Source organism: Cetorhinus maximus, chromosome 1 (genome assembly GCF_964194155.1).
Source record: "Cetorhinus maximus chromosome 1, sCetMax3.hap1.1, whole genome shotgun sequence".
Taxonomy (NCBI): Eukaryota; Metazoa; Chordata; class Chondrichthyes; order Lamniformes; family Cetorhinidae; genus Cetorhinus; species Cetorhinus maximus.
The window spans coordinates 108,835,252-108,857,450 of NC_135879.1; the positions used below are offsets into that span (position 1 = coordinate 108,835,252).

Here is a 22,199-nt window from a genome sequence, read left to right on the forward strand (position 1 = left end):
CAATAGTTATGCAGATTGTTTAACGTCTGTTTGGTATTGAGCTGTGCGCGTCCAGTTTATTTCTGGTATTTGTGTTGCCGTGTCTTAATTTTTGTTGACAATTCCCAAAGAAAATGTCATTTATTTTTCTTAATATTTACAGCAGCATTCATTAAATTACATTTACAAACTGTACAAATAGCACCATGTTCTCTGGATATAACACTATTGCACTAACACAGATAAAAATATTAGGAGGAGACCTATCCTTGTGCTTCCAGTTAGGATTAATGCGACATTAGCTGTAGATGATAAGTAGCCATCGACCAGCACCAATACCTGAGTGGCATTAACAGGAATTAGGAAACAATCACCCCATGCTCTCAATTTTCTGGACTCACTAGAGTCTGTCCTTACGACCACTTAATTTTTCTGTATTCAGGAAATATAAATAGCTGCTATCTCCTTGCACAAGTAAATGCTTCAGCCATGTCCTTTCCTTGCAATCAGGGTATTTCTTCTATTGAAAGGACAAATCAGGCTCAAGCCAACATTCCTGTGCTCACCTAACAGTATGATTTTAGGTGTAACATGCTCAATTCCACACAGTGAATTTTAAAGTTTAAATAAACAGATCACATCAAATGGCAATAAACAGCCCATTAGTGGTCACCAATAGTAAAGCCTTATGCTCACACTGGGTGATACACTACTTCATTTATAGACCTTTTGGCTGGTACTATGCACAATAACACTTGTTCTAAGAATGAGTACAAGTGTACTCTTAACAGTGCTGAGTAACTGAATAACTACAATCATCTTATGATTAACTGGGCTGTTTCAGTACTCTTGGCAATGTTTTAGCTTTTGTAACTATCTCTTCAATTACTTTTATGTAGCAAGTAGTCTTTCATTTGCAATCTTAACACATTTCTTGCAGATAATGCATTATACCTCATGCATGTTCTTTTATATTTGCACTTGCTATTCATTAATCCATCATGTTTCAAGATGTCAACAACGCAAAGTTACTTAAAAATATATGTTTAACAAATGCACTGATGTTCTACAAATTGCTTTGTATAATAAGTCTTCAGAGCATCTATGAAGCATTTTCTTTGCCCTCCCTTGGAATATGGACCATTTGAGAGTTAGGAAAACAGGACGTGGTGGGGGTGATGATTTTCTGCCATCTGAGCACAGTGTCCAGTCCATTGAAGCTGATTTTGCAGGAGTTTTGCCTGAATGCTTGTGGAGCTGGCTTCAAGGAGGACACTAGCATTTGTCCTTGAAGCCTTCTGTATTGACATTAGGAAAAGGCAGGAAAGTGGAGTTGAGGATTATCAGATCAGCCATAATCATATTGAATGGCAGAGCAGACTCGATGGGCCAAATGGCCTACTTCTGCTCCTACGTCTTGTGGTGTTATGGTCTAATGACTGGGAGGAGCCTCCTACCAATCATTAGAATAATAGAACTTACCCATCAAGCTTTGAGTCACAACGTCTTAATGATGACGCAGAGCAACAGAGAAGGAAAGAAAAGGAAGCAAATCCTGTACTTCATATCCCACTAGCTCCTATCTATGTGCCCAAAGATCTGAGGGTCAAGATTCAGCTTGTTCAATCGCATGAAGACTCACAGCAAAAGCTCACGATCCTGAAGAGACGTTAATTGCGAATCAAGGCACAGCCAACACACAATAACTAGTTTCCCAAAACTATTTTAAAATTAATGGCAAAAACAATGTGCAAGACAAAAATACTTATTTTTGATATAACAGCTCTAGTGGGACAGCATGCTAATATTCGCACCAGAGTTTTGAAACATGGGGCTGGATTTTTTGGAGGCGTTGGGGGTCTCGCCTACTGGCAGGAGAGCCTGGACAGACATGCTTTATCTCCCCCCGCCGGGGAGGCAGATGATATTAAGTGCCACTTGAGTAGCCAGCGGTGGGCCTTTCCTGGGATCAAGGACCTCGAGGGTAGAGGGCCACCCACTGAGAATTGCTGGCCAATCAGAGGCTGGCAGCTCTGTTGAATGGCAGCGCCACTAGGGAGGCCATGGCTATTGTCAGAACGACACCTACCAGAAGCCCAGGATTGAGGATCAGGCCACAGGAAAGTAATGGCGGGAGAAGTTTTGTGGGTTGGGGGTCGTGAAGAGAGGGGTGTAGGGGGTTGGCCCTCAGTGGGCCTCCCCCCACAACTTCCCAATGTTGGAACCCTTGATCAGGCACTGAGTGCCTTTGTAGGAGGGACCCCGGCCACAGTGTTTACAGTTGCATGTTGTGCACGGCACGTGTTGAGAGGCCCCATCGCCACTGGATTAATGCCAGTGGCAGCGGGATGAGGCCCTTAAGTGGTCAATTAATTGACCATTTCTGAAGAAGAGTCATAGGGACTCGAAACGTTAACTCTGTCTTTCTCTCCAAAGATGCTGTCAAGACTTGCTGAGTTTTTCCAGCAATTTTTGTTTTTGTTTCAGATTTCCAGCATCCACAGTATTTTGCTTTTATTTAAGGGCCTCAATTGGCGGCAGGGCAAGAAGTCCGACTACAGGCCTTCCCGCCCTTGACTTAATTCTGGCAGAGTCAGTGGGATTCCGAAATGCCCTTCCTGCCTCCAAACACACCACAAGAGAGGCCATAAAATTCCACCCATGGTATTTTCCACACATTGCCATAAGACAAATTTCCCTACCTCGGCCAAGTGATCTAGGGGATGTGCTGAGCAGAGACAAGGAATTTCCTCAATTAGGCTAAGAGAAAGGATGGAGTCAATCTTCACTTCATGCAACGTATTGTAGGTAGTTCAGAACAACATTGGCATATCCTTGTGAGCAATTTGCCTCTACCATCTCAGGTGGAATCTGGCAAATGCTGGTTGAGAATAACATCAAAACGGAAGATAATTTACAAAATGGAAATAAATACACATCTAGCTCATTCCTAGAATGAAAAATATTTTGTGAACCATTCCTGTTGCTGAGGATCTTTTCCTTTAGTTTCTTTATTCTCAGATCTTTCATTTGCAATGCTGTAATGTGAACAGAAAAAGTTAATTTGCATTATTTGAAGATGAAATCAGATACTATACATTTAGCAACCTGTATTTGTAACATAATAGGATAACAGTGCATTACACTTTTGAGGACTTAATACCTTACAAGGTTTTTGAGCAAGGTTATTGAATCCATAGTTTCTTTTTGGATATGCATTCTCTTAAAAACTGGAATTGGAAAAATGGATGGAAGCACAGACCAGTTAACAATATTCTCTACTTAAAGTTCAAAAACAATCAGTTTAATTTTAAAACTCATCATATTCCAATAACCTTTTGGTGATTACATCACAAATTTAATCTGTGACATTTCCGTTAGATATAAATTGCTTGTCAGCAAAACCTGCTGATGAAAAAATATTTGTGACAATAAGTCCAACTTGAGCTGTATAGTAAAAAAAAAACACTTTGCTCTTACTTTAAATTAAACTATGTTGTTAATTTAGATTCCTGTTCTGTTCATGGTAAATGATCTGAGCGTCTCTGATTTCTTTTAATTATTCCCATTACTTATTTGGAAATGTTGCATGTTTTTTTTTTTCTCCACACTTTGACATCACACTAATGTAAATTTTTCCGCACTTTAAATTCTCTGGATATGGGTGCTGGAAAGGATGCTTTCATTGCTCATCCTTAATTATCTTGTGAAGGTGATACTGGGACCTTCCCCTTGAATTGCTACAGTCTTTGTGGTGTGAATGCTCCTATAATGGTGTTGGGTTAATATCCTGAAATTCCCCACCTAACAACAATGAAGGAAAAGCCTCATATGTGTCAAGTTGCTGAGTGACTTGCTGGGGATATTAGAGATGGCATGCAATGTTGTTGCTCTTGTCCTGCTCTGTGATTGAGACAGCAACTTGACAGAATCTTCCAAAGTAACCTTTGATCAGTTGTGACAGTGTACCCTGTAGACTTACATACTGCATTCAAAGTATATAGGCAATGAAGGGGCAAACTATTCTATCCTATTTGGTATTGAGGTTTTAAAATTTTGAGGTTGCATACGTCCATATGAATAGTAAGTATTCCATCACACTCCTAACTTGAGTCTTGCAGATGACAGAGAGGCTTTGAGGGGCTTGGAAGTGAGCCACCCATCAGAGTACCCAGTTTCTGCCCTCTTATAGCCACAGTGGTAACATGGCTAATCCAATTCAATTTCTGGTCAACAATTAATTCCAACCTCCCCCTTCCCCATCACAAAAGATGTTGGTGAAGGGGACCTCAATCATGAAGATCATGGGAAAATGGCTGGGTTTTTTCTTTTTCAACATGGCCATTATCTGGCTGTTACAAAGCACAAATATTACCTGGCACCTGTCAGCCCAAGTTCCGATGTTATCCAGGCCCTAGTTAAGGCTGATCTGTATTGCTTCATTGTCAGAGGAGTTGTGAATGGAACTGAACACCATGGAATAATCAGCGAACCGTTCAACTCCTTTACAATACAGCAATGGTGAAATGGTTGAAAATGGCTGTGTAGAGGACAGCTCTCTAAGGAACTCCTGTAGTGATGTGCTGGGCCTCTAAACATCTTCCGTAGCGGCTGGTAGGACCCTTCAAAAATTGAAGATTTTGCCTTTGAATCATATTCACATCAATGTTGCTCTGGCTCCTTGATGCCATACTTGATTGGATGCTGCCTTGATTTCAAAGGCAGTATTCTCTCACCCTCTTCTGGCATTCAACTATTGTCGATTTCTGGATCAAGGTTGTGTTGCGATCTGAAGCTCAGTGGTTCTGAGCATTGGTGAATAGCTGCCATTTAATTACACTGTTGATGACTCTTTCCATCATTTTACTGCTGATTGGAAGTAACTGGCTGAGTTCAATTGTTTTTGGTAGCTAAGACATACTGGACAATCATCCATATTGTTGGGTAGGTGCTGTGTCATATCTGCTAAAGGGATGGCTAGCTCTGGAACACAGGTCTTCTGCACTTTTGCCTGAAGACAGTTTTGCAAGCACTTCATTCAGTCTTATTTCCTTCAGTCACGCTAGACTTCAGCTTGATTGAGGTGGACAGCAGGTGTCAATACAAGACAACACTTGATTGTCTGAAATTTTGTATCCATGCAACAGCAACAAATTATAACTGAAAATGCAGGGTATATACAGCAGATAAATACTTAGCAAACAGAAAAATGCAAGAAGGCTTCCAATCAAGCATTGTCAATTGGCAAACACTGCCAATATCAAGAAGCACAAAGGCAACTAATGAAATAACTCCAATTATTTTAATATCCATGAATGCCATTTTGATTTTTTTCATAAAGCTGAGGGTAAATGAAAATAAGATTTACAAAATAAGAAAAAGGCATAAAAATATTACAAGTAAATGATTAAGCATACCTATCCATTTTTGTGTTTTAAATGTCTTTGGGACATTTTCCATCATTGGCCTGTATTGTCTGATGATCTGGGTTCACAAGAGTTCTGACAGCCATCATGTTTAACCGAAGAGAACCAAGAAGCAAGCAGGCTACAATTTCAAGCATGCAACTGTATTTAAAACCGGTTGAAATTTTGTATGATTGACAGCAAGACTTTGCTCAAGCACTGCTACCAATTTAAAAACTCCTTTTCTATGGCTTCAATCATGTAAAGTATCATTGCTGGTCCTGGTCTCCTATTTCTCAAAATCTTGCAGCTAGAAATAGTTCCACCTAAGTTTCCATTGAGGCCACAAAGTCATATCCACACTAACAAGTGTCTGGAGTCCCCAGACTTTATTAGCAATGCTCTGCATATTCAAACGTAAACACAACAACCTAATACTTGACACATTTTTCTACTGTGCCTAATTCCAAAATCCTTGGATACATTTGGTGGAAGCTATTAATGGAATTTGAATTTTAAAAATCAGTTTCAATATAAACTAGAGTGCATTAATACCTTAGGGCATTTTTAGATGGCTGGACTTGTAAAGGCTGATTCAATAACGTTGATGTGCTGCTGAGGCTTTGGTCCAGGCTTGGAGATTTAGTCATTAGAGGGAACTTATTGGTTGGACTTGATTCTGAGCTTAGAAAGCTTTTTTCATATGAACTCAGGTTCGGAACACTGACCACCCGGACTGGTAAGTCTTCTGTTCTCTTCTTCTAAAGTTAAGCATCAGAAAACAAAAAAGAACATATTAAATTGTATTAGTTACTGCTTGCAAGAAAAGTATTCTAATGGCCCAGATTTTGATGGAAAAAATCCATAGCCTGAATTCCATTATTAATGTGCAAAGCGGCCAGCAATTTCTGGCGATGAAGAGATGTCCTGTCAATTGTGAAAATGCTGCTACACCTTTAAAATTCTTCTGATTTTCATGAAGTTACAGCCTCTGCACGTTACAGATATCTCCCCTTTACAGCGCATTCTAATAGCATGTTTTTGTTTTAGCGCGGTTTGTAAACTAGGGAACTTACCTGAATAGCACTGCCGGCTTTGACCTCCATTTTGTTTCAGTGCAGTTACTGTGCATGCGTCAAGAACTGCATTGCAACAACCCAGTCTCAGTCTTTATTTTAAACACTCCTCCCCCGACCCTCCTGCTCACCGCTTCCCTCTCCCAAACCCCTCACCCTCCCGCTCCGCTCTCCCGATCCACTTGCTGCTTCCTGCTCGCTGCCTAACTCACCGCCCCTCTCCCAAGCCCTCACTGTGAGCAAGGGCCCAGGAAAGGGATGGGGAGAGGGAACTAGCGAGAGAGGTGGGAGGCGGGAAATGGTGAACGCTGGGAGGTAAGTAGAAGAAGGAGTGTTAAGTAAGAAAGGGTGAGTAGAAGGAGGATTTTTGGATCAGTTAAGTTAAAGGCAGCCAATAGATTTTTAATGTAAAAATTACAGGTCAGGAATGTAACCCACCCTCTTACATGCATTCTTATGGAAAAGTAATTTTTGTAAAGCATGTTATTCTTTAGGAACATATTAGGAGTGCTAAACAAGAGCTAGCTGTAATTGTCAATGAACCTCAGGACTGAAAATTAAATCAAGTAATTAACAGCATAAAATACCTCTTTAATGACTGGCTGTCAACCTCATTTGCCCAGAAAATGAACAATTACAAGTGTGGAGTCTCATTCCTTCTGGTTGTGAGTTGTTTGAGATTTTAAAAGATGTCAAAAAAATTAAAAACTATTCATTTTCTGTCTCTTTTCTCTCAATCAATTTTTTCTTCCTCTCTATTTCCTTTTCTGAACCTGATTTGACATTGAATTCATTTCTGCAATACATCCTCCTCAGTCCTTTTTATTTCTCAATTCCTTAATCTCATCGGCGAAGGAGATAAAGTGTTTGTCCGGATGTTCACCAAGGTCCCTGTTGCCCTAACTGTGGTGTTCTCAGCTCACACTTCCAACAATTTTGTGGACCAAAACTGTTAAAATCTAAACCTCTGTAAGCAAGTCTAACTAGCAGGGCAAACTGAGCTGCCAATGGTCCAGCAGACTCAAGACCAAAGTGTTTTAAATGATGAGAAAATTTTTTAGGTGCCATCATTAATGGTGCTTATCAATATACCTCCTTCCTGGTCCACATTGTGTAATGAATAATGGAGCTCTGTAAAAATGTATATCAAAGATATGAGGTACATAAGATGTGCTGCTGGGTATTAGCAAGGACGTTGTTTTCAGTATAACCATACTACAGACAGGACTTCCTTTGGCTGGGTAGTGGGGAATCAATCAATTTAAATTTTACTGGGGTTGTTCCAAGTGTCCCTTAACTAATGGCTGCATGAAATTTGAGCTATTACAAAACTGGTGATTTCATCAGAGTATCAGGGAAGGATGATGTACATTTTCTCCGGTGGCTTACACAAAGGAAAAGGCCAGTGCACCTGAAAACTTGTGTTACTTGCAGTTGCTGAAAACTGCTGTGTGTGTTGTCTAGGAGCTGAGAATAAGTTTAAGTAATACAGGGCTGGAAAAGGTTGCATACCCTATGGCTGCTCTCAAGCACTAAAGCCCTCAATCAACAACTCCCTTCAATGTCTAACTAATTTCCCCTCAAATCTTTCAAGATTAACTTCTCCTACTACCACCCTGTGCAATACAATTTGCACACTTATTGCCTTCTCCAGCTGACCAAGATCTTGCACTTGACCACTGTTAGCAGAAATGTGGGAGAATGGGAGAGGACTTCAAGCCATCCCACATGTAAAGCACTGACTCAATCCATTGCCTGAGGTCAGCTAATTTACATTCTCATGGGCATTCTCCTACAGAGTGAAGAGGAGGAAGAAAACCTTAAGCTTCTGCAGGATTAAAAATTTGACAGTAGATTAGAAGAGAAGAGAATTTCAAATATCCCCCAACCAGTTGTGTGCATATACATCAGTTTGTTTGCGTGCATAGTACCCTTTACAGTACCCACAATAGGCATACATGATGTACAGTTTACAGATAACTTCAGTGTTGCCCACTCTGCACCAGATTTGCAGGCCACTCTTATTCTCTTCAATTCTGCAAACTTAAGGCTAATCAGATAAGACTAGAGATTGAAAAAATAGTACGAAAGCAGAACTAAAGGCTCTGTATCTGAATGCGCGTAGCATTTGTAGCAAAACAGATTAATTGACAGTTCAAATAGAAATAAATATGTATGATCTGATACAAAAACAAAAGTACCTGGAAAAACTCAGCAGGTCTGGCAGCATCTGTGGAGAGGAGCTCAGTTAACGTTTCGAATCCGCATGACTCTTCAACAGAACTACTGATAGTATGATTTGATAGCCATTACAGAAACATGCTGCAGGATGACAAAGACTGGGACCTGAATATTCAAGGGTGCATGACATTTAGAAAGGACAGGGAGCTAGGAAAAGGTGGAGGGGTAGTTCTGTTAATTAAGGATGGCATTGGTACAATAGAGCAAGATGACCTTAATTCTGGAGATTAAGATGTAGAATTAGTTTGGGTAGAGATGAGAAACAGTAAAGGTAAGAAGTCGCTTGTGGGAATGATATATAGGGCCCCTAACAATAACTACACTGTAGGATGGGATATATAGGAATAAATAATGGAGGCTTATGAAAAAGATACGGCAATAATGATGGGTGATTTTAATCTACATATAGATTGGACAAATCAGATTGGCAAAGGTAGCCTGGATTATGAGTTCATAGGATGTTTTCGGGATAGGTTCTTAGAGCAGCACCAACCAGAGAGCAGTCTATTCTAGACGTGGTAACATGCAATGAAACAGGATTAATTAATGACCTCATAGTGAGCATAGGTAGCAGAGATCATAATATGATTGAATTTCTCATTCAGTTGAGGGAGAGAGGAGTTGATCTAAGGCTAATGTTTTTGAACTTAAATAAGGGCAATTATGAGATCATGAAAACAGAGTGGGCTAAAGTGAATTAGGAAATTAGGTTAAGCGATAGGTCAGTAGAGATGCAGTGGCAGAAATTTAAGGAGATATTTCAGAATACTCAGAAAAGATGCATTTCAGTGAGAAAAAAGACTCTCGGCGGGATTTTCCACACCCGCCCGCTGCCTCGATCTTCTGGTCCCGCCGCAAGTCAATGGATTTCTGGCTGGGGCACCGCCTCACCTGCAGCAGGTCCAGCCTGCGATGGGGCTGGAAAATCCCAGCCTCTAAGTGAAGGATGCACCATCCCTGGCTAACTAAGGAAGTTAAAGATAGTATCAAATTGAAAGAAAAAGATTATAAATTTGCAAATATGAGTGGCAAGTCAGAAGACTTTATAGAATATAAAGAACAGCAAAGAATGACTAAAAGATTAATAAGGAGGGAGGAATTAAGAGTATGAGAGAAAGCTAGCTAGAAATAAAGAAACAAATTATCGGAGTTTCTACAGGTATTTAAAATGGACAAGAGTAAGTATAGTGAGCATTGGTCCTCCTGAGAATGGGGAATTAATAATGGAAAATAAGGAAATAGTGGATGAATTGAACAGATATTTTGCATCTGTCTTCACTGTACAGGATACAAGTAAAATCCCAGAAATAATTGTGAATCATGGGGTGAAAGGGAGAGAGGAACTTAAAACAACTACAATCACCAGGGAGTGGCCACTAAGAAAATTATTGGAACTAAAAGCTGACAAGTCCCAGGTCCTGATGGACTTCATCCTGGAGCCTTAATAGTAGTGGCTGCTTAGATAGTAGATGCATTGGTTTTAATTTTCTAAAATTCCTTAGATTTCTGGAAAGGTCCCATCAGATTGGTAAGTGGCGAATATGACTATTCGTAAAAGAAGGAACTGCAGCCTGGTTAGCTTAACATTTGTCATAGGGAAGTTGCTGGGATCTATTATTAAGGAGGTCATGGCAGGGTACATAGAAAATCTTAATGCAATCAGTCAGAGTCAACATGGTTTTGTGAAAGGGAAATCGTGTTTGACTAATTTATTGGACTTCTTTGAGGAAGTAATAAACAACATGGATAAAGGGGAAACTGTGTATGTACTGTACTTAGATTTCCAGAAGGCATTTGACAAGGTGTCACATCGAAGGTTACTATGTAAAATAAGAGCTTCTGGTGTAGGGGGTAACATATCAGCATGGATAGTTGATTGGTTAGCTAACAGGGAGCAGAGAGTAGGCATAGTTGGGTCATTTTCTGGTTGTCAAGAAATGATGAGTGGAATGCCAAAGGGATCAGTGTTGGGGCCTTAACTATATGCAATTTATATCAATGACTTGGATGAAGGGACCAAATGTATGGTAGCTCAATTTGCTGATGACACAAAGATAAGTAGGATAGTAAGTTGTGAAGAGGACATAAGGAGTCTACAAAGGAATATAGATAGGTTAAGTGAGTGGGCAAAAATTTGGCAGATGGAGTATAATGTGGGAAAGTATGAACTTGTCCGATTTGACCGGAAACACAGAAAAGCAGTATATTATTTAAATGGAGAGACACTGCAGAACTCAGGTACAGAGTATCCTGGTACATGAATCACAAAAAGGTAGTATGCAGGTACAGCAAATGATTAGGAAGGCAAATGGAATGTTATCGTTTATTGCAAGGGGAATGGAATATAAAAGTGGGGATGCTTTGCTACAGTTGTACAGGGTGTTGGTGAGACCACATATAGAGTATTTTGTACTGTTTTCGTCTCCTTATTTAGGAAAGGATATAAATGCATTAGAAGCAGTTCATAGAAGGTTCATTCGATTGATACCTGGGAAGAAGGTGTTATCTTATGAGGAAAGGTTGGACAGGCTGGGCCTGTATCTATTGGAGTTTAGAAGATTGAGAGGTGCTCTTTTGAAACATATAAGATCCTGAGGAGACTTGACAGGGTGGATGCTGAAAGGATGTTTCCCCACGTGGGAGAGACTGGAACTAGGGGACACAGTTTAAAAATTAGGAGTCTTCCATTTAATACGGAGGTGATGTGAGAATGGATGTTATTTTTAAAATATTTTGGGGGATATTGTGTTATTCTGTGAAGAAAGTTTTGTGTGTGTGTGTGTGTGTGTATAATTGACTTAATTAAGCTGGGGAAAGGTTTACAAGAGACAGGTTGTCTGGGAGGTTTAAGACATGAAAGGATAGATGTGCATTTGTGTTAAGATATTATGGTAGGTTTGAGGTGCAAGCAAATAGGTTGGATATAATGCTTGCATTTTTAGCTAAGTTGAGAGTTTGCTTGAATATCAAAAAGAAGTCAGAGGTGATGAGGAACATTTTTGCATCTTACAGCAGTTCCATGGGTAAATTACATTTTATTGACCCGAAAGCAGAGACAAAATAGAAGCATGAAAGATTTTGTATTTGGAAGGATTTGAATTTCACAGAGGTGTGAGAATAATAGAACCTGAGATGAAAGGGGGGGGGAAAAGGTATTTTAGAGTTACTGTGGAGTTAGTAGGGGTTAGTTACTGGCTGTTGGCTATGTGAGATGATCTCCTGGAAACAGCTCTAGGTGTTTACTTGTGGCTCTAACCAAGTAGGGAGTCTTTTGGGGACTGTTTTGTAAGACTAATTTTAACTGTGTCACTGTAACGTTGTGTGCTTAAGTTTTCTTTTCTTCTTGTTAATAAAACTTTTAGTTTTAATTTTTTAAATCCCAGAAGTATCACTGGACTTCTTGCTGCTGGGATCAGTACATTTTCTTCTCATTTTCAGAATAAAAAATAGGGTCTGACCCATAAGCCAAGTTTCCCTCTAGGATTTTGTTTGCTCAGCAATTAACATCTGCTGTGGTCGTAACAATGAAAAGAATATTTTTCTCTCAAAGGGTCGTGAATCGTTGGAACTCTTTTCCCAGGACAGCGGTAGAAGCAGGATCATTGAATAGAAGTAAATAGATTCTTGATTAAGAAGAGAGTCAGAGGTTATTGGGTGTAGGTGGGATGTGGAATTGATTGAATGGTGCAGCAGACTCAAGGGGCCGAATGGCCTACTCCTAATTCTTCTGTCTGTATGACAAATTGAAGAAATATGTCAGGAACAATAGCAGGAACTCTTCATTGCATTTGTTGACCTAACCATAGCATTTGATTCAGTAAATTGCGAGACTCTGTGGATTGTGCTCTAAAGATTTGAATGTCCAAAAAACCTCATTACAATGCTTCAATTACTTCATGATGAAATGACTGCATCTGTCTTAAGTGGGAGATTTGAAACAGGTACCTTCGAAATGCGGACCAGTGTCAAGTACGGCTTGTGTAACCCCGTACTCTTTAAAATCTATCTGACAGTGGCTAGTCACCACATCAAAGATCAACTCCCCTCTGGTATCAGTATTAAATACTGTCTCAATGGAAAACTCTTTAACCTTGTTCGCCCCTGTGCCAAAAGTAAACTAACCACCATAATTATATATGGTGTGCAGCTCTAAAAGACTGCAGTGTTATCACCCACTCTGCACCAGGTTTGCAAATCATTTTTGATTTCTTCAATTCTGTATACAAGAAACTCGGCCAACTTGAGTGTTGCCAAAACAAAATGCATATATCAATTCACATTTGGTTAGCCAAATATTCCACTTTCTATATATGCTGAAGAAGAGGCTCTGGAATATATCAAGCACTTCTCATACCTTAGCAGCCACCTCTCTCAAAAGGCCATCATGAATGAAGAGATCCAACAGTGGTTTGGCTGCACCAGCTCAGCTTCTACAAACTATGATAGTGAGCATTTAACAACAAAGATCCTCCGCAGGGAGTAAAAAAGTCCTGGTGTACAGAGGAGTTATTGTCACCACACTCCTGTACTGCAGTGTGGCCTGGACTGTGTATCAGCGACACATAAGATTGTTCGAGAAATTCCATCAGCAATGTCCCTGCCGCCGCCTCCAGATTCAATAGGAGGACCAGCGAATGAACGCTAGTGTTCTTCTTGAAGTCAGCCCCACAAGCAAAACTCCTGCAGAATCTGTAGTATAAGGGTGTTTGGCATAGCAAGGTTTAATGTGGGACTGGAGAACAGTATTTCCCACAGTATGATTTAGAGAGTCACATGATAGTGGACTGATTACAGTAGTAGTCTAGCAGAAGCCAGCATAGAGATAGTATCTAGCTTAGGCTATATGTGTGAGATGTATATAGTTATGTGTTACCAATAAACACCTAACATTCAATCATACAAGCATCCAGACCTCTTAGTGAGACACTAAACAAACCCTTACAACATAGTGGCAGCTAATGCACAAACCCAAAACCAAAGAAGCTGGAGTAGGACCCCAGAATCTCAAGGCATGAAAAACTAAAGAAACTGAAGTCCTGGCATGACTGAGGTGCACCTGAACAGAAGACAGAGCTGCATTGAAGACATGGAGAACCATTGCCAGACCTGACCGAACAGAGTCAAAGGACCTAGCCAGATCACAAAATGGGTGAGCAGTATTCACTAAAAGGCTGAACTAACCTTTTATAAATAATCAGGGCACTAATCAGACAGAGTATACTGATTGTTTATCCAATACAGCTGGAAGAATGCTGCAGCTGGGTCCAGAGTCGATGCCATACCACATAGTGACTGAGCTCAAATGAATGAATTAAAGGTTTTGAAAGTGGCAGCCACAGCCTAAAGTCATCGTCCTATTGGGTTTTTATGCTTAAATATCCCACTCACTGGCCCAAACTTCACAAAGAAAAGAAAAACCGGTTGAAGGACCTTCACACATACAAGTTCTGATCAAAGTTTGTTCACTGGAAAATTACGAAGAGAAGCAACATGAATTTAATGTCACTCTGAAAGAGCTGAACAACCAGTTGGCAGAGAAGGCTCAGCAACGTTCTATGTTCCAGGAGGAAAATGCCAAGTTGCAATTAGACATCCAAGCATTGAAAGAGGGAATACAGTTACAGTACATACCTGTTGAAGAGTTTGAGACAATGAAAACATCATTAAACAAGAGTTTTAGAACTGTAGGAGGGAAAGGAGAAGATGAAGAATTCTGCACAGGAGCAACAAAAAAGTAGAAAACTTGTAGCTCCAGTTCGACAGTCAAAAAAAGACTTCTCTACCACTTCTGCAGCATACCCAAGTGAAAGTAGAAGTTCTCACAAAGGAGCCTGAAGAGTCTCAGAACTAATAAGCAGAAGTGCAATTACAGAATGTGAGCTTGAAGGATAGCAAAGAGGAATTAGGCTCTGCTAAGAGAAATATGTTCAGTGCAGTGAATCAACAATTCATGTACAAAAGATGAGTTTGCTAATGAAAAATGAGGACTGATGAGAACAGGAAGTAGAAAGAGGACTTGAAATGTCTACATGATAGTCTTGTAGAAGCAAATTCAATGATGATGGATCTTTAATTAGAACTTAATGAACTTCAAGGGCTGCATCTTCCGGTCGGTGAGTGGGGGTTGGGGGTGGGGGGGGGGGGAGGGGGGGAGGGGCCTGCTTGCCAACGCACAAGATGATGTCGGGTGACATTGGACGGGTGTTCCGACGTCACCCCGCGCCATTTACATTTTCAGGTTGGTGGGCACGCAGCTGAGTCGGCTGCGCACCCGCTGACTTGTCAACGGCCCCTTAAGGCTATTAATAAAGTAATTGAATCAATCAATGGACCTGCCCGTCCAACCTTAAGGTTGGCGGGCAGGCTGGGAGCCCAGGCGGGCTTCCAAAAAAACATGGAACCTCATCCACAGGCGGGGTGAAGTTTCATGAGGGTATTAAAATTTATATTAAATGTCTAAATAAAAGAAATTGACATGTCCCAGCTCATGTGGCAGTGGCACGTGAGGGGACATGTCAATAATTTTTTTCTAATCTTAATTCAATGTTTCAAACCTGAGCTGATCTCCCTGAGGCAGCAATTAGCCTCAGGGAGATGAGTGCGCTCTTTCGTGCACATGTGCGAAAGAGCACACTCCCGGCTCAGGGAATCCCGCCCCCGCATCCGCACAGGGAACGCACAGCGCTTCCTGGCAGACGTCATGCTGGGTGGGCCTTAATTGGCCCTCCCATGTAAAATTGTGGCGCGCCCCCGGGAACCCGCCCACTCACGCTTGCTCCCGCACAATCTTCCCGACAGGGCGGGGGGGGGAAGATCCTGCCCCAAGTATCAGAAGTCTCTATTGAGTATCATGAAAAATGCCTAGAACAAGAGAAGGAATTGCTGATGAATAAGAACAGTTGGTTGAATGTAGAATTGACAAACAAAACTGATTAAATTCTTGAACTCTGATCCAATCTGAAGAATATGAAGGATGAGTTGCGCACTATGGAAGAGCAAATCCAGATAAGGAAAATTCTAAGAAACAGATTGGGGATCTAATGAGTGAATTGAAAGAGTCTAAGGAGCAGTCAGTGACCATGGAAGAAAGATTCCGAAGGGAACTAGATGCCCAGGTAAAGTTAAGTTTGTTTAAGGGTTCCGCAGATAACTCTGAAACAAAGACAACTGACCTCAGCCGAGTAGTTGCTGAGCTGAGTGAAAAGATTCAGAAGTTTGAAAAAGAATTGGAAAATAAGAGAGTAAACAAATATTTGGGTGAAATTGTGAAACAAGTGGAAATTAATTTTCCAGTTTTGAAATGTTAATTTCCAGAAAGGTCATGGCAGACCCCATGGGAAAAGAAAACCCGAGCCCACTCTGTGAATGAACAAAGTGAACATTCCCTCTGGAAGGAACGGGACAAACCCATAGAGTCTAAACAAAGCAGATGGGTTGTTGATAAGGAGAAAATGAACTCCAAGGAGCGCAAAAAAGTGAATCAGAAGGAGACAACCATGTTCCTGAAACACAGGATACTATGATTTTAACTCTGAGCCAACAAAAGCTTGCCCAAAGAAACTGAGACTAACGCTCCTCCAAACATGACCAGAATGAGGTATGAAAGAATTGTCAAGCCTCCGGACCATTTAAATTTATAAAGTCAGACTTAAGGGAGAGGGCTGGGGTGGTGGTGGTGGTGGGGGGGGGTAGCACGTAAAGAAAAATTGTACTGTAAATATGTTTGGTTAAAGACTTGGGGGAGTTGCAGTATAAGGGTGTTTGGCACAGCAAGGGTTAATGTGGGACAGGAGAACAGTACCACCCACAGTATGATGTAGAGAGCTACATGAAAGTGGACTGAGTACAGTAGTAGTCTAGCAGAAGCCAGAATGGAGATAGTATCTAGTTAAGACTATACCCTGGAGATGTATTTAGTTATATGTTACCAATAAACACCTTTCAACCAGACAAGCCTCCAGACCTCTTAGTGAGACATTGAACTAACACTTACAACAGAATTAACTTCAATGGACTGAGCACTGCGTCCTGATGGCTGAAAACTGTCTCCCCTACCAGGCTCTGTTATCAAAACTTTCAAATGGGCAAAGTCCCAGGGGAGCACAAATAAAATACCTCAAAAACACCCTGAAACTCTCCCGGAAGCCTGGTGGCAATGTCCTCAGTCACTGGGAGGAACTTGCTACCAATTGTTCAGAATGGCGACAACTTCTCCATCAAGGCACATCATGCTTTGAGACATGTCACATTTTCCAGATATTTTGAGCTTTAATGATGAAAAAAAAGGAGTGCCAGAGAGAAGGATGCAAACCCTGCACTCCAGATCCTGCTACCTCATGGGACAGCCTGCCTCACGTGCCCAAAAATATTCGTTCAGTCACATGGAGACCCATGGTAGAAACCTACAACCCCGAGTTGATGTCATCCTCAAACTGAAAGACAGCTGACAATGATGATTATAGTCCAAAGTTCTTAAACTAAATATTAAAGCTGTAAAATACCCACTAGTAGATGGATATTATGCTATTTCTTCAGCTGGCATTATGCTTAATTGGAACAGTATAGGAGGCCAAAGACAGAGTTCAGAGTGGGAATGAATTAGAGGATGAAAGTGCCATGAAACAAACTAGGTGTGCCTTTGCAGGGGAATGTGTGGCTGGGGTTGAGGGTGTGGCCAGTTGTAGTTGGTAGGAGGGCATTTCATATAGTACTATTCTGAAGCTAAGGATTACAGAAAGGGTCAATGGTGAGGAGGCTGGCAGAGAGTATGGGTACATCCTTCTAATGTGCCATTAGGTAACTGAACTTATCTGTGTATTTTTATTCATTAAATGTGTTATATAAATATATGTTGTTGTTGCATGCATAGGATGTTGAGGAAGTGACACTAACCACCACTGTTACTACCCCTCGCTAACTGAAGCCAATGACTTTGGTAAAATGTAGCTGTGGATTGTAGCAGACCATAACTCCCTTTGCTTGATCTGCAGCCGGACCTCCAACTGACTGCCACTGAAATTAGTAGATCAGTATTCTGATGGGGCCTTCATTGTCACCAAGCTGCTCTTCCTCTTCAATAATACCTTCTCTTTTAGCCATTGTGGAACTTTAAATTCTGGAAACGAAGCTAATTACTAGAATCCCACATGATTTAGACAGAGACAAACACATGGGCAAATGATGCAAGGCTAAGTATTTCCACCATTTTCTATCTGCCATATTTTGCTTTAGTAGCAGGGCAAAATATCTCGCCTTGTATATACTTATAATTTATTTACAAATATGATACTTTTAATCCTTTATCCTATCTCACTGATGACATGTCACATCTTCCAGATATTTTAATAAATGAAAACTATTTTACCTTCATGGTAGGTGTGAAACTTCCCACATGAGGATTTCTGGCAAACGATCTATTAAAGTTACTTTCACTGTTTACCATGGCTATTTGCTGAAACCTTCTTTCATCCTGTCAATTTAATACAATACAGTCATGAATTTTTTGAAATCAATGAATTTACATATAAACTAACTTAATAGCCAGAAAAAATATTCTAAAATAAACATCAAAATGATAAATTTTAGTTTAGGGTTGAAAAACCCTAAATTAAAAATTAAAATTCAATTCAGGATGGCAATGAGGTTTATAAGTGATGAAATAAAAAGTTGTAAAGCAACTGCACTGAGTGAGTAATTTTCAGTTTTGCCACTTCAGGAACATAGGCCGGAATCATCCCAGATTTGCACTAAGTGCAGTAGTGGGTGGGTAAAACAATGTTTAACTGGTTGGCCGCAATGGTGGGCTCTCACACCGTATCATCCCAAACCCGCCGCATTAAGTATGCATTCCCGAGAAACACGCCGTTTCCATGGCGGGCGGGCTCTCATTTGCCCGCCACGCTGCTGCCTCATCACGCCGGGCACCATATTTAAAGTGCAACCGCGCGCACACCTCTCAGTTCTTCTAGCCCATGACTGCTGCACGGAAGACTACAACCCTCAGGTTCAACGATGCATCCCTCGAGCGCCTTATCGACATATTGGAGGCTCACAATGATGTCCTGTGCCCCTGGTCTGGCTGCAGGATGGGCAACAATATCACTCATCTGGCTTGGGAGGCGGTGGCAGTGGTGGTCAGCGCCAACGCTGACCAGTGCCGCAAGAGGATGAATGATCTCCTCCCTCCTGCCAGAGTAAGTCACCCTTCTCATCACTCTCAACTCACACACTCACAAACCCATCACACATCCACAAATTCCTCACTCACTGTCAGTTCAAGGGACATCACCATTCACTGTCTCACACATACCTTCTTTGTCCTTATCCCATCCATGGGACCACTCACCTTCCACACATGCCAGGCATACTTATCATCTGGCCTGGCAGGCATCCTACTTACACTCTCTCCATCTCTATTCATGCAGGACAAGCTGGTATACAACAAGAGGGAGAAGTCGCTGACTGGTGGAAGAATGTCTAAATCAAGGTCCTCACGGACCAGCTGGCCGGCGAGGATCTGGCCCATTCCTGGGCTGACGGTGAAGTCAGCAGTGCTCTACTTAGTGAGGATGCAGCAGTGCAACATCCATCAGACAACCATGCCATGAGTGAGTTCCCCTGTTCCGCAGTCCCCTGCCATACACTAATTATCACTCCTTGCTTTCACAGGCACATCTGGGAAACAGCCAGCGGAGTCTACGACTCAGGGCCTCCAATCAAGGCCCAAGGGAAGCTCAGAAGAGGAATCCGCTGAAACCCTCCCTGAAGTCCCGTCACAGCGCTCACCCACACCCTCCACTAGTGCAGAGACACACACTTCGGTGGGACCTAACTTTAGAGTAGCCTCGGGCTCACAATCTGGTGAGCACATTGCACTGTCTGATCCACTGTAGGCGGCGGCACTCGCAGGACTGCTGGAGGCCAGAAATTTGCAGAGTCCGAGTCAGATGACAAGCCTCTGGACTTGGTCATGTCACAGTTGCCGGAGCTGCAAAGGCAAACTCGGGAACAGCAGGAAGGGATGTCCGCTGCACTCCTCCGATTGCAAGGCACGATGGACGAGTCCGCCCGCCTTTAGGCTGAGGTGGTAGCGCCAGCATGCCAACGCACCGTGGTCAACACTGGTAGGATGGCAGCAGCCATGGAGACTTTGGTCACTCCTGCACTGCTGTGAGGGCAGAACTCTTTCGCCATCATCATAGTTGGCCTCCAACAGTGTGTCTTCGCGAGAGGGGTGCTGGGCAGCCCGATCCCACTCCAGCTACCCCTTCTCCTCCAGGTGTCGGTCAAGGGCGCCCGGGCACCCATAAGGAGGAAGATCAACAGGTGTACCCCCCCCACCCCCAGCCCCCGGGGCCATCCATCCAGGTGACTCTGCGAGAGTCCGGCCCATCTGAATCCCCTCTTCCTGTGATCTCAGCAGCTCCAGTTCCACAGGTCAGGAGGCTGCCACTGCCACACAGCAGAACCCTGAAAGCAGACTGGGGCCCTCCAGGTCTCGATGTCTGTTAAGGTCATCATAGACAGGGTGTAGCAGTCAGCAGGCTGCCTCCACCTCCGCTGTGGAAGTCCGGGGAGCATCAAGACGTAGCGGCCGGGTTAGGGAAGTTAAGAAAATTTAGTTCCACAGCCTGGGCATGGGTGTTAATCAGTTGCACATAATGTTCACTATTGTAAATAAAGTCCCAAGAATATCTCCCTGTCTATGGCTCTTTGTTCTGATGAGCAGTGTTCGTGTCAATTAGATGTGAAACCTTTCTGCACTAGATAAAGGCAGGTGTCTCAGTCCAGGGCCTCTTCCCAGTGCTTTGTGCAGCCTTCAGATTAAAGTGATGGTCCAGCTTCATACTCCCTGGACATATTAGTGATGCCTGCACCTCACTGGTGCTGGTCATTGCTGCCAGAATGTAGTGGGCAGGTGTCACAGAGTTCTCTCATATTCTCTGTGTGCTCTCAGCACCTTTAAGGTGGGGCTGGCCTCCATCTCTTCAGCATCTGTGACCAGTGACGCTGTGCTCCTGTAGGGCTCAGGTGCTGAAGGCGGACAAAGGATCGGATGCTTCTAAAGTTTTCTGGCTGTGTCTCTAGGATATGACCCTGATCACAGAGCGCCAGACAGGAGTCAGACATTCCCAGAGGCTATGTGAAGATCTATCGAGTGTCCTCACTGCATGTTGTCATCATCCTCCTGCAATCGAGCGACTATTAGGGCCTCTACTGCGTCTCCATGACAGGAGCCTTATCACAGAGGGTACATGCACTGCCATCAGCAAGAGTGGAGTCAAACGTTCATAGATGCAATGTGAGGATCTGTGGTGTCTCCTCACTGCATGTCATCATCATCCTCCACAAAACTAGCGGCTATGAGGGCCTCCCGAGCCCGTCTGCCTCATCTAGTCAGTGTGATGGCCTCATCCCCACCATCGCCGCATTCGAGGACCTCATCACCTTCGATGTCCTCCTCATCAGAATGACCTCCAGCTCCTCCATCTCCTCCTCAGCCAGCTCCTCTCCCCGGAGGAGCAGCACCAGGTTGTAAAGGGCACAGCAAACGATGATGATGCATGACACCCTCTGTGGACTGTATTGCAGGGCACTGCCAGACTGGTCCCGGCACCGGAACCTCATTTTCAGCATCCCGATGGTCTGCTCCACCAAGTTGCGAGCTGCAGCATGAGCCTCATTATAGCGTCGCTCTGCTGCAGTCTGAGGCCACACAGGTGTCATCAGCCATGGCCTCTGCAGGTAGCCCTTGTCCCCGAGGAGCCAACCCTGCAGCCTCTGTGGACCCTGGAAGGCATCAGGGATCTGTGAACGACTGACGATGTAGGAGTCGTGGACGCTCCTTGGAAACCGTGCGCAGATCTGCAGGATATGTTTATGGTGGTCGCACACCAGCTGAATATTCAGTGAATGGAAGCCTTTGCTGTTGACATAGGTGACCCCTTGTTGCGACAGAGATCTGAGTGCCACGTGAGTGCAGTCGATCGCACCCTGCACTAGTGGGAAACCTGAGATTTGGGCAAATTCAATCGCTCTTGTATCCTGGCTCTCCTCGTCCCAGGTGAAATGCACAAAGTTGTGTGCCCTCGCAAAGATGGCATCCGTGACCTCATTGATGCATTTGTGGGTGGAGGTTTGTGATATCCCACAGAGGTCACCTGTGGAACCCCGAAAGGAGCCACTGGCGTAAAAATTGAGCGCCACAGTCACTTTCACGGCCATAGGCAGTGGATGTCCTCCAGGTCTCCGTGGCGCCATATCCTGCAGTAGCTGCCAGATCTGACCAACCAGTTCCTTAGACATGTGCAGTCTTCGGCGACATTGCTTGTTGGTTATCTGCAAGAATGAAAGGTGGCATCTGTAGACCCTGGGTCTAGCTAGGTGCCGACCAATGACAGCTCACTGTGGGTCTTCAGCAGCATGTGCTGGAGCCCCAGCTGCCCCTTCTTCCTGAGGGTACTGCTCCTCCCTTTGCACAGCCAGGCACCTCCTTCAC

The 22,199-nt window shown here is 42.9% G+C and overlaps 1 protein-coding gene across 1 annotated transcript in view; it reads right to left on the reverse strand.

Annotated features, from left to right (window-relative positions):
• Positions 1-2,249: 2,249 nt before the first annotated feature.
• LOC144686692 (protein FAM184B-like) overlaps positions 2,250-22,199 on the reverse strand; it is a 41,110-nt gene continuing 21,160 nt past the window's right edge. The window contains exons 4-6 of the mRNA XM_078552290.1: positions 18,066-18,170; positions 5,940-6,145; positions 2,250-3,017 (exon numbers count right to left, since the gene is read on the reverse strand). Of these exons, the coding sequence (XP_078408416.1) occupies positions 2,930-3,017; positions 5,940-6,145; positions 18,066-18,170 (399 nt within the window). The 3' untranslated portion in view covers positions 2,250-2,929. The remainder of the gene's footprint in view (positions 3,018-5,939; positions 6,146-18,065; positions 18,171-22,199) is intronic.